Source organism: Triturus cristatus, chromosome 2_1 (assembly GCF_964204655.1).
Source record: "Triturus cristatus chromosome 2_1, aTriCri1.1, whole genome shotgun sequence".
NCBI lineage: Eukaryota > Metazoa > Chordata > Amphibia > Caudata > Salamandridae > Triturus > Triturus cristatus.
Genome location: NC_140581.1, coordinates 225146825 through 225160395, shown reverse-complemented (window position 1 = coordinate 225160395; position 13571 = coordinate 225146825). Strand labels below are relative to the sequence as shown.

General features: G+C 44.5%; 1 protein-coding gene across 2 annotated transcripts in view; it reads left to right on the top strand.

The window, feature by feature from the left end:
- Positions 1 to 13571, top strand: part of ATP8B1 (ATPase phospholipid transporting 8B1) — a 546944-nt gene that overhangs the window by 195376 nt on the left and 337997 nt on the right. For both annotated transcript variants that reach the window (XM_085630200.1, XM_085630201.1), the window contains exon 4: positions 7524 to 7637. In XM_085630200.1, the coding sequence (XP_085486326.1) occupies positions 7524 to 7637 (114 nt within the window). The remainder of the gene's footprint in view (positions 1 to 7523; positions 7638 to 13571) is intronic.

Genomic DNA, 13571 nt, shown 5'->3' with positions numbered 1-13571 from the left:
GGTCTGTACAATGCTCTCACATCTCTCGATACTGACACCTGTTGCAGCAACGGATCTGAGACATCCGGGCAACGCGGAGGCTACTGGATCAAATGTAGCCGAAAAATAGGCAACTGGTCTACGGACATTCCCATGAACCTGAGTTAACACTGCCAATGCGCAACCTTCTTTCTCACAGCAAAACAATGCGAATGCCGTCTTGTAATCCGGCATTCCCAACGCTGGCGCACAGCACAAGGCTTCTCTTAGTTTCAGAAAGGACCTTAAACAGTCTTCATCCCATGGTACCGGATCACTCACATCCTTGCGCGTCAGCCGCTGTAAGGGCTTCGCTTCAAAGGAGAAGTTCGGGATCCATTGGCGACAGTAGCCAACCATTCCCAAGAACATTCGAACTGCCCTCTGAGTCGTAGGGACGGGCATTCTCAAAATCACATCTATGCGATCTGGAGATATCTTTCTTTTGCCTTTCTCAATCCGATGACCCAAATACTGTACTTCACTCAGACAGTACTCCAATTTATTGGGAGACACCTTATGCCCGTTCTCTCCTAGGAAATTCAACAGTGCTACTGTATCAATCCGGCAGGCGTCCTCAGTTTTTGACGCCACTAGCAAATCATCAATGTACTGGACGAGAACAGACTCTTGGGGAAGCATCAGACCTTCAAGGTTCTTTTTCAAAATCTGATTGAAAATAGACGGGCTCTCAGTGTACCCCTGTGGGATACGACCCCATGCTAACACACGATTTTCCAGCCTAAACGCAAAAAGAAATTGGCTCTCCTCATGCAGAGGAATCGAGAAAAAGGCTTGACACAGGTCAATCACGGTGAACCATTCCGCATCACATGGGATTTGGAACAGGATCACGGATGGATTCGGTACCACGGGACAACACGGGATTACAATCTCATTAATTCTTCGCAAATCTTGCACAATCCTGAATTTCCCGCTCGGTTTCTGCAATCCCATTATGGGCGAGTTACACGGACTACCCCTGATTTCTCTCAAAATCCCTTGCCTAAGCATGGACTCAATTACGGGTCTGATCCCCTCAATAGTTTCCTGTGACAATTTATACTGGGGAGTTCTTGGGTATTCTACATTCGTTTTGACTCTTATTTTCACTGGATCTACACCTTTAACTAGTCCGATCTCTTCCCCACTAAGATCCCATACATCAACTGACACAGACTCCCTCAAGTCTAAAGGGAGTTCCTCCACTGTGAGTGCAGGATACATTTCCACGCACCAACGCTGGTTCGCAACCTTAAAGGTCGCATCATCGTCTCTTGTCTGGACTTCCACTCCATTCGGGGTGCAATAGATGGTACAATTAAGCTTACACAATAGATCTCTTCCTAACAAACAGACTGGACTAGAATCGCACACCACGAACTGGTGTCTGTCACTGAAGTTCCCGATCCTAATCTGTATTGGTTCCGTCAGTGGGCTAGTCAATTGCTTATTCGCTACCCCAACAACTTGGATTGTCTGGCCAGAAAGGGGTAGATACGGGATCACTGCAGATCTTAGTCGATCTTGTAGCCCCCGTATCAACCAAAAAGGTCGTAGGGTGGCAATCGATCTCTGCTTCTACAAAGGGTCCCTTCTTATCTACTTCTAGGACCGCTCTAAGCGCACAATCATCGTCTCCTCCCCAGCAAGATCTCGTTGCTGGATCGGAATCATCTTCCCCATTCACTTTGAATAGGGGCATCTGTACGTATGTCCGAGCTCCCTGCTGCATATTCTGTATTCTAGGCGGTCAGGGAACCTGTACCTGCGGAACATTCGTCCCCCCTTTTGTCATTCTAGGTTGCGTCACTACAGGGAGTGCGTCTGCCACTGGAACATGGGTCACCTGTTCTTCCTGCTGTATTTGATTTAATGGATTAAAAGGACACTCGCGTCTCCAGTGTCCAATCTGGTGGCAAAGGTGACACGCTGTGGTCTTTTTCAACACTGCCACATCTATTCCGGTCTTAGGATCTACTCCTCTCGGCCTCACCTGTCCTTGAGCATTCTGTCCTCCTCCTTGATAATTTCCCTGCCTCCTTCCCAACGTTCCTCCAGTGGACTGTCCCTGAACTGCGGTCTGCATCTGTACTAATAGCAGATTGTCTTTCAATTTCTTGTGCTTATACTAGATATTGCAGTGATAAGATTGAGTCTATCGGAGAATCTCATCCACAGGCTTATTCTGCCAACAAATCAAATGTTGCTGTATCATTAGACTAACCTCTGGCCTCAATCCCAACACAAACTTGGACACAAACTGTCCCATATCTTTGGTATCCAAGGCCTCCAAACCATTGTACTGTTTAAAAGCCTGCAAAAGCCTCTCGTAAAATTCATGCACTGTCTCCTTAGGCTCTTGTACAGTCCTATCTATCTTCACCCAATCAGTATCTTGAGGTGAGACCTTCGATTTCAACCAAGTGATTACCTGCTCGAACTTTTTCATCACTATTGGCGACGGGCCATGTGTAATCAAATCCCTGTCGGGCTCTGAGGCTGGCCATTCAATCGCAACCTTACATGCCGACCACAGATCCCCCGGGATCACAATGTCAAACAAAGTATTCAAATCAATCCACAGTACCTTCGAGATTTTGACAAAGCGATCAACTTGCTTGTACCACTCCACAGGCTTTTCCCTTAGCCGGGGAAAATCATTTGTGAAGGCCCCTCTACTCCAGGGTACATGTACGTATCCTCCATTCTGTACCTCCCTTAAAGGGAAACTCCCTATTGCCGTCGTTCCTCCCCCCGGAGGTGGCGCCTCTCCCACTACTCCTCTAGAACTTTTCTTCTTGGACCATCTTTCTTCCCACTTATCGAGCATGATCCATGCCCGCATTGCTAATATCAAATCCTTGACATGGGTTCGCAGTCCCATGAGTCTCTTGTCTTCCAATTCCTGATCACTATACTGTAGCCGTGATCATCTTGCAACGCTTTAGTTTTCGACAAATCCACCCCATATCTTTTTGCCAACTCTGACAATTTCTCATGAGCTGTGCGTGCTTTACGAGTCACATCTTTCGCTAAAAATAGTAACTCATCTTGTTCGTAAGTTAGTATTCTTTCCAGGGGTAGATTTCCACCTATTATCACATCCATTTCTGCCTTTAGCCTTACGACATCCAACATTTTCCCTCTCAAAGCTCCCCTCAGCACTTCTCGGCAGTCTGTACTCACATTCTCTTTCTTGTGGCCTACCCTCTCCTGATCTGCCCATGGGAACAGAGCGATTTACAATCGTCCCTCGATCCCTCTCCGCGTCTAAAACACCTTGACTCTGTGTTCTCACCGGTGGTGTCCACATTCTCAAATCTGATCTTGACTCCACTAAAGATCTTAGTCTAGTAGGTCTCGATTCTCCCTGTCCTCCAGAGGAGTCAGCTGTAGCTGGCATCTGCGTACTCAATTCTATAGGCTTCGGAATCCGCTCCATTCTCCTCACCAATCCATTTTCCTCTACCCCATTTCTCGTCCTGCTCTCTGATTGTTCTAAACTCCCTGCCGTTTCTGGCTCAAGCTCATACATCGACTCAATAGGTCCGATGATAACTGGTATTTTCAGCGCATCTGGTAACCTCACCCCTCTCTCCACCTCCGAGTTCCCCACAGACTTATACCTGATATTCTCGGTCCCCATAGAAATCTTTCCTTCTACTCTTACTTCTGATCAAGGTAGTGCTCCCCTACTCTCTTCTTCCTTTGTCTCATTGCCTTCTGAGGCATCCGGATTGTACGGAGGTTGTCTCTCGGATTACAACCTTTCTACCAGGCTATCATCCGTGTCACTGTCTTCCTCCCCGTCTACTGTCTTTTCCTTTGATTTTCCTGTCGTCTCTAATACGAATTTATGTCCCTCTATTGCTTGCATTCTCCATCTTTTCTCCGCTGCATCCCATCTAGCATCTTGGAACGCCTGAACTGACCTTTTCACCCTTTCCTGATTTCTGCCTCTCTCCTTATCATGCGCTGCTCTAATCCACGCATGTAGTGCTTCAAACTGTGTGGGCCTCGGCATAGGTCGTAAAGCTGCCATCACAGTCTTCAGCTGCTAATCTGAATGAACCATACCGTGGAAACGCTAACTCTCCTTCTCCTTGAGTCATTTTATGCCAATTCTCAAGCCAAACTATGGTATGCAACCCTACATTTCTTGCCATGTAGTGTGCTGGCGTGTCCTCCGGAGGGGCCTCCGCACCCTCTCGAGTGACCACATGTTCATCCCCTCGACACAATTCTCGAAAAACTTTAAAACATTTCATCATGACCAAATACTAAACGCACACGATCTCTGTTTACTTCCTGGTATCTGTCTGCCAATGGCAGCGCGAACTACACCAACCAGCCTATCGCAGCGCGACACCTTCTGACGTCACATAACCTCCACTCGCAGCAGTTCCCCTCCTGCACACCGCTCGTTTCACCCTTGCATTCGTCCCATTCACACGCTGAAATAACCGTTTGATCCCAAACAAGTTACTCCTCTGACTGTCCGTCCACAGTCTCTCGAAATTGTCGACCTCGGTTGGTTACTGTCTGTCCCTGCCGGGCAGACAGATCGCCTCTGATAGGTTACAAATACTCAATTCCACATACAACAACCCACGACCAGCGTCAGGTTGTCACACACTCATACATTCACTTCCCCTATCTCGGTCCAGGTGATCGATGGTACCTCACGATCAATGGTCAACAAAATCTACCAGGGGTGTCGTCTACACCCTCTCGCTTAGTCTTCTCATCGCCTAAGACTTTCCCGGGCTGCGCGCGCTCACAGCCTGATCTCACAATCCCACAACATTCACACTAACTCCGCAAAACATCTCACATAACACAACACCGCAATCTACAACATTGTATCTTGTTCATACTCGCTCTTCGAGCTTCTGCTTGCTGCCGCACTGCTACTCGCCATCTATGTCCGTCCGCCAGGTCGTCTGCAGTTCGCCCTCCGATGATTCAACCCTACTTATCATTGATGGGCCTCAAGGATCACTTATCCTAATCTCAATCTTCCCTCGCTATCAGAAAGAAACCATCCTCGTTTGCTACCAACTGGGAACGCCGGTTCTTGTTCTCATCTAATTACCTACAAAAACCCACTCAGGTCGCCAGGATCTTTTTACTGGTCTAATAGCATAGGGGGAAGAAACACAATTATCAGATCGTATTTACCGCAATTTGACATCTCAGAAAAGAAGACTCATGATCTCGGAGGTTGACCTTTTATTATCAGCAAAAACATCTGAATATATAGGCACCTCAATACAAGGCACAAAAGATAAATGGGGACTAATACAAACGCCAGTCTATGAAGTATCCGCATACGACTAAAGATAAACAGGATTACAGCTTCCAAAAGCATCAAGTACCCTATAGCAATTGTGATATCAAAGTTAAAATTCATGAATCAAATCATTACTGTCCCTACTCTATTCTAAGGGGACATCCCTACTCGACATTCCCTTTCCAGGTGAGGATCGCATAAAAGGTGTCAGCAGTGAAACTTCCTAAGAAGTCTTCACCATATGAGAGCTCGATCTATGATGCTCCTTTCAGTACCTCTCCTAAATCTCGTCTGTCCAACCCACGGGGCTCTGTCCCTAATACAAAACCCCAAAAGCTGTACACGCCCTTCAGCACACCCCTCCAGGCATCCTTTCATCTTCCTTTCCACGAATTCGACCTTGGGTCCCAGGCCTTTTCTGTACCAGGAGTTGCAACTTTACATTCCAATCCACTCCTTTCATGTCTACTCCTTCTGTCTCCATTCCATTTTAACAAAGACTCATTCTAACTAACGAGCTACATGGCCTTGTACCTGCAGCCAAATGCTAGACAGAAAAAAACCCTAACATCATGAGGTTTCACAACTCTGCAATTTAAGCTTTGCTAAAATCCTGTCGTCCTAATAAAACATGGCTAAAATAAACGAAGGCCTTCACTTTACATATATGGTTAGGCCTCAAACTAAACACACTACAATTACCAATTCTAATTATTATAAGATTATATGATAAGAGAACTATCTTCTGCGTTCCACTAACATGACTTAATGTCTCTGAATACATGACATTATTATACGAAGCATTACATATACCAATACGTTTCAGTATAACTGGTGGCCTTTTCCTTCTCTCGAGGCCTGCTTACATTTCTACTTGTCTATTTTAATGAATACATTTCCATTATACTTGAATAGCATGCTGAGTTATATGCGGGTGCTGACTAACAATGAATATGGTGCACCCCTACAATTTTCGCATCAGCAACGCTCTATCAGATGTATAGAGGAGAGGGAGAGAGCACCAATTGCTCTTTTTTTTTAAGGGTTTTTTCCAACATTTGTATTAGTTGTTGGGGGACCTATTCCAATATGTCAATCTCTGAACCACAGGCACTAAAGCCAAAACGTTTACTGTTCATTCAACCCAAAATGTGCTTTGTGTGCACCTAACCACACACTTTATCTCCTTGCCCTCATTAATGTGATTGAACCGTATTGCTCCAAGTTACATTACTGACCTTTATTTGTATTTGAATGCGAAGTTGCAAATTTTGTTTTATTTTGAGCGACTATTTTTCTCTTTTTGCAAAGATCTGAAAAACTGTAATATTTCTTCTGTATTGCAGTCCTAAATTTCAGTTGGAGTTTCGGCATTTACATATTTGGGAATCAAACTCAATAAAATGCTCTCAAGTAATATAACAATTATGTATAATCAATAACTTATCCTGTTTTTATACTGAATGCCTATCCCCTAAATACTCTTTATTTTACTTCTTATGTTGCTCAATACTAATGGAATTCAGGTTTGACTTCTGCAATACAAACCTCAACCACTCCCCTTCGTTTGAGAGAAACTGCTATACATGATTTTGAGCTCCTGCACTCTTAATGCAGCACTCACCTGAGCTTATCTTGTACTAAACTTGCACAATTTGGAATTTCCATTCATAGTGTGCAATATGTGATTAAACTTGGTCCTGTGGAGCAATGCACACGTGTTCCTAAGAAGAGTACTGCATTGCCATCAATGCTGAGCCTCTGCTTTCGTTATCTTCTCTGAGATTCTCTTTTAGACGTTGGAGACTGCAGGTCATCGGCACTAAATTAGATCCTCAAATACAGGGTATTCTTAGAAAACATTTACCATTTATAATTAAATAATACTTCTTTCGTCTTCCCCCATCAGTGTCCTTGCAGCAATAAAATGGGTCAGATAAGAGAAGGAGTAGGGCTAGGAATTATGAAGATTACCAGAAAGATGATCAAAGAATTAGTACTTATCACAGTTCTTAACTGTACTGTGAGGCACAGGAAGAGCAAGAGAATTAATGGTAACTAACCTGTGCATTGAATGTGTCAAAGTAGAATTGGGGTAACATACTGGTTGTTAATGTAGTTGAGTGATATTTCCGAATATGTTCGACTAAAGTTGACTGAAATGTTATAATCTGGAAATACTCACTTATGTTATTTTCTTTTTCAATAGGGAAATGCAATTAAGACTTCCAAATACAACCCAATCACCTTCTTACCCATGAATTTATTCGAGCAGTTTAAGAGAGCAGCCAATGCTTACTTCCTTGCCCTGCTTATTCTTCAGGTAAGATGTTGATGCAGAAACACAGCAGGTAATTGCTTTGATTTGAGAAACTATCTTCCCAGGAGACAAAATTGCCTCGAGTAATTTAATGTTAACGTATAGAGTACTTTTTACAAGAGACTGTGGTGTCTGGAAATATTATTATGCAAGTATGCCCAACCCCTCAGAATGGATATCGCTGGTGTGCAGCATGTGCTGCTAGTCAGAGATGCATCTGTTAGCTCTGAGTTCCCTGTGAAACACTATTCTTGTGAGAGGTGTGCAATGAACCATTGTTCTGTTTTTTCATCTTGTGCAGATAAGTACACGTAAGCGTAATGGTACTTGTTATTAAAAGCCATTAACCAATAAAAACACCTCATAATATTTAGTGTTATGAGAACTAAAACATTTTTTTTTAAGTTGGAAATTCTAATGATCATCTTGATTTGATTTATTGTTCTAAAGAGATCTTGAATCACGAACGGTATCTTGACGCTAAAGAACACTGAGATCAGATAGAAAATTAAAACTCTGATCATGACTCGGTGATAACATTTTTAAAAGGCTATAAATCTGTAATAGAATAAATGCATTTTAAGAGTTTTTGTAAAGGTGAGGTGGAATTGAATCGTTTTAAGGTATAACAGAAGGTTATTCCAGTGGAGGGTTAAGCAGATGAGGAGACAGACTTCCTAGCTGGCAACACCTATGGCAATAGAACCAGAGTAAGAGCAAGGAAGTAAAGCCTTGGCTCTTATGTGAGATGTAGGGACTAAAATGTTTGCGGAAACTGTATTTCTCCTTTACATAGCATACCATCGGGCATAAAGCAGAACGCCCTAAATTTATCTGCCTGATTGGCAGCCAGTCATAACGACAAGCAGTTGAATTTAACTTCATGTAATCTGAGTGGATATTACAGTGGTCAACTTTGATGCTACTTTAGCGTGGAGTTCTTGTGGGGAGAATGGAAGGATTTTTCCTAGGAGCTTTAAAGTGCGGAAGTAGACAGATGAGACCGCATATTCCTGCACTGTGAGGCAGTGCTTGTCTAGGATAATCCCAAGAGGCCTCACTTAATCTGCAGGCAGAGGAACAGTGTCCATGGCCAAATGCACTTCTGCCATCAGCCTTTGTCATTGCTTATCACTGAAATGTTGATTTAGATTTTTTTCTGATTAAGAAAGTTCCATGAGATCATTGACGGGACCCCAAGCAAACTTTTGTTTGGGTTGGCGGTTGTCTTTTATGCTTGGTCGTTAAGGTAGATGATGAATTGTGTATGCTGTGCATAAATCTAGTTGCAGCATTACAGAAGGAAACATCAAAAACAAGGCTTCAGTTGTTTAAAGCGCAAGCGGTTTCGTCTAGCATAAGACGTGATTTGTGTGATTAAATTATCAGGGAGACCTCGGATTATAGATTTCCTGATTTTTAGAACCTGCAACAAGAGTCAGCTGTTGTACTGCGGAAGGGTCTGTGCGAGTTCCAGGAGGTAGAATAGAAGCAATCTTTGTTGCTAAGGCGATCTCCATCACAGACTGATTCTGGCAACCAGCCCGACTCCCCAATGGCGCACTATTGTCAATTGACGATATTTCTGATGCAACAAAAGAAAATAGCAGTATGTTCTCTCAGAAGACTATGCACTTGACTGTTTTCATATCAAGAATTAGGGACCCTAACTCGCATTAGGGCGGTGGCTGATCATTTTGAGATTCGTTTTTTGTTTTGAATTTTGACGACTGGTTCAATCCGGTTACATTCTTATCCTACATCGCACAGATAAGGGCTACAGATTATCCTATATGAAAAACTGTGGGAACCTTGCTGAAGCATTCCTAGGGGTAAGCAAGACCTCTTCCCAGCTGAAGAGCCTTTCTACTTGGCAATTGTCTCTGCCAGAGAAAAAAAGAGACAACCTGCTGCCTCCCGACTGAAGACTAAAGGATAATTTTTTATGCTTCACTATTTGAGTTGTGAACCCTTTGTACCTGAAAGGTGCTTCAAATCGTTGAGAAGCATCTGAGCTTTGGTAGCTATAGTGCTTCCACACCTCGATCGAGCATGATTTGCCGAATTAATCTTAGTCTTATAGAAATATCAGCTGAAGAGCTCCAAGAAACCCTTAGTTATTGTTTCAAATGCCTGTTTTGGAATGAGATGGAGCCTCCTATTGGCACATCTTTGCTAACACTAAGAAAACTACTGTTCAAAAAATGGCTGTTTGGTTTCATTCTCCAAGATACGACTGAAGACTTATTGAACAGAGAATCCAATTATTCCGTTGATTTCAACCCATTTTGAGATGAACTTTGAATAAAAACATATGATGGTGTAACTAATATTTAAACATTAGGTGTTAGACCTGGCATCATTGGCGTGGTTCCCCCCTAACGTTTTGCCTTTAACCCTCTGTAGGAAGCTGGCTATACTATACTATACCAAAATAGTGTGCACAGCATCCAGTGGAACCCCAAAGGTAGGCAGAGATAAAAGTAGATATCACCTTACTCTCTATTTGTGGTAGTGTGGGCGAGCAGTAAGGCTTTATCAGAGGGTAGTGTCAAGCATTTGTTGTACACACTCAATCAGCAAATGATGTCATACACTAAAAGACTGAACTCAGACCAATTTGGTTGGTATAAAAATATTTAGTTGTATTTATTTTCTAGAGCCAAGCAAGCCTGGAACAGGTAAGTGTAAAGGGTACTTTTCAAGGCAGGTTGAACAATACAAGCAAGCTGAATAAAAATGTCTTTGTTACAGGTTTGTAAATCTTTTCAATACAGTGGAAATTACTGTTAGATTAACTTTCATTACTTTACAGATTACTATATGGATTACTTTTTCTACTCTGTGTGATGTGCCTAGATATCACACTGGGACATTTCCTAGAGAAATGGTAAATAAAGCAGTTTTTAGTTATTTGCAGTTTTCCAAGTTCTCATACAAAACCAACTCCACACACAACAATTTTCAAGAAAAGCAGACAATGCAATCCTAGGGAAGGAAATTGAGTTATCGGTTTACAGGTAAGTAGAAGTTTGTGGGAGTTGGTATTCTGGGGACAGAACCAGGGTTCCCCCAGGGTCAAGGAAGCACTCTTGAAACACCCTCAGCGGCACTAGGGCGGCCGGGTGCAGAGAGCTGAGGCCCAGTGTTATCCAATGGGGGGCTAGGCGGCCTCCGGTTGGTGGCTGCTCATGAGCAGGCAACAGGGTTGTGGGAGCAAAGCTCCTGGTGTTAGATATCGAGCAAAGGGGATCTAATCAGCACCCAGAGTACACCCACAGTGGTGCAGTGGCGGTTGGGTGCAGTGTGCTGTTTTGGCGTCGGGTGCCCCCAGTTGCAACAAAGAATGCAGGCTTGGGGACGAAGATGTTCTGGAAGTGACCACCGGTTGGAGAGGTAAGTTGGGATGCTGGGACACTGTCGATTGGGCCGCCCAAGGCTGTGGGACGTCTGGTGCAGGCCTCAGGTTTTCTTACCAGCTCCGGTCGCTGTCGCTCGCAAAGGCGGCAAGCCTTTGAAGCTTCCCCTTTGTGGAGCCTGCCCATCCTGGCACCTCATTCCAGTATGTGCATTGTTTCAGACCCCCAAGAGCAGCAGGCTCTCGACCCAGGGATCCAGAAACATGTCTGGTGGTGGCAGCTTCTCAGCTTGGACACTAGTGTTAGGTCGTTTTTCAGAGGGCATCTTTAAGATGCCCTCTTGTGTGCATTTTTCATTATATCCCACACTGGCATCAGTGTGGATTTAATGTGCTGAGAAGTTTGATACCAAACTTTCCCGTTTTTAGTAAAGCCATTATGGTGCTGTGGAGTTCGTAATGACAAACTCCCAACACCATATACTCTTAATGGCATTACTGCACTTACAATGTCTAAGAATTGGCTTAGATATTGTTGGGGTACAGGGCTCATGCACCTGTACCCTCACCACTGGTGTAGTACACCCAGCTAGCGGGGTGGCTGAATGCCAGGGCAGTGGGTTGTAGGCATGGCACACAGGGATGTCTGCCATGTCGACTCTTCTTTTTGTTCTGCACCAAAACACGCAGCCTGCAATGGCTGTGTGTAAAGGTACAGGGCCTCTAAGGTTGGCACAATAAGTTCCTCAGCCCTGAGAGGCATTCCCTGGCCACAGTGCCCTTGGTATCTGTGGTACAATTTACAAGGGACTGACGTGGCCAAAGAGTGCCAATTGGGTTTTGGTTTCAGTGCGGTTTAGGGAAAAAACATAGGCTCTGGGTACCTGTTTGGCAGGAACCCATGTCAAAGTATATCAGCAGTTTAGCAAAATGTGGGGGCAACCATGCAAAAAAAGGGCACTTTCTTACACCCTCCTGTTTTGCTCACCTGGTTTTGCTGGCTTTAGGACGCTGCGCACTTAACTGCTCGCCAGTGCTACAGGGCTTGTGCTCTCTCCTCCAAACATGGTAAAATTGGCCTATGCCCAATTGGCATGTTCACTTGTAAGTCCCTAGTAAAGTGACACTACCTGTAACCAAGGCCTGTAAAATAAATGATACTAGTGGGCCTTGAGCACTAATAGTTCCACCCACTTAGGTGCCCATTTAAACCGGTATCGGGTCTGCCACTGCAGTCTAGGAATGCAGTTTTAAACTGCCATTTCCACCTGGCAAAATAAACCTCTTGCCAGGCCCAAACCTTCCTTTTTTTAATACACACAAGTCACCCCTAAAATAGGCCCTAGACAGCCCAGAGGGCAGGATGCAGTGTATTTAAACAGTTTTACATGTACTACCTCTCCCATAGAATAAAATTGGAGTTACCTTATTACATTTAATAGGCTGTAATGTCCAAATAGAAACAGGTCCATGGTGGGTGCATTTGGAATTGTAATGAATACTCCTCTTGCAGTAAAGCCCGGTTTTAAATTACAGTTTTGAAAATGCTACTTTTAGAAAGTTTGCATTTTCCTGCCTTAGCCATCTAGTGTCTACAGTTTGCCTCTGGTTCACATGGCTGGTTACAGTGGACAGTTAGGCTTTGTATATTTCTCTTAGACAGCTTAACACAATAGAAAGCATAGGGGTACCTGGATGGGCCATCACTGGCATGATAGGAGGGCAGAGCTGGGCCCAACCCAACTTATGTTTGAGTAAACTGTCCTGCCTCCACACAAAGGGCTGCATGCTCACTGTAGTTAGTCTTTAGCAAGGGCAGGGAAGGTGGAAAACCTGTGCACTTCAAAGGGAACCCTCTAAAAGCTTCTCCCACTTCAAAGGAAGACCCGAATATAAATATGGGTCCTCAAACTAACTCTTCAGTACATTTCTGGACCTGCGGAAGACACTGCCAGGATTAAGGACTGCTGTGCTGCTGAACGAATGGCCACTCTACCGAACAGCTGCCCTGAAGGACTGATGCCCTTCTGTGATGACCTGCTGACCTCTGCTTAGGTGAGAAAGAATTGACTTGTATCTGTTGAACCTAGGATCCTAGAGTGACTCCAAGTGCTAGTTGGCTGGCTTCCTGACTAGAGCCTCAGGGACAGAAGGCTCATCCATCTTGAACCCAGTATCTGGACCTGCCATCTGAGTTCTACCCTTCCATGTAGTGCCACCCCAGTCCTGAAACCTTGGAAGTGGGCCTGAAGGTTCATCTGTGGATCTAGCACAACCAACCTATCTCCTCTGCTACGCAGCGCAACCCCAAGCAGAACCAAAACATTGCCTCTGCTGCACCAGTTTTCCCAGCGCAATGACTCCACATTGACCTTTGATCCCGCATTGGAACCACCGCTTCATGATGCCTTCTCTATGCTGGTCCTCGCATTGTAAATCTCTGGTCAACGGCAGCCTCGACGTTGATGCAGGTTCTTGCATTGCAACCTCCGAACTGGCGCATTGCCCCGGCTGCGCGACTTTCTGTACACCGGACTTCGCATTGCAAGTCCCCATAGACGGCATCTTCGACGACAATG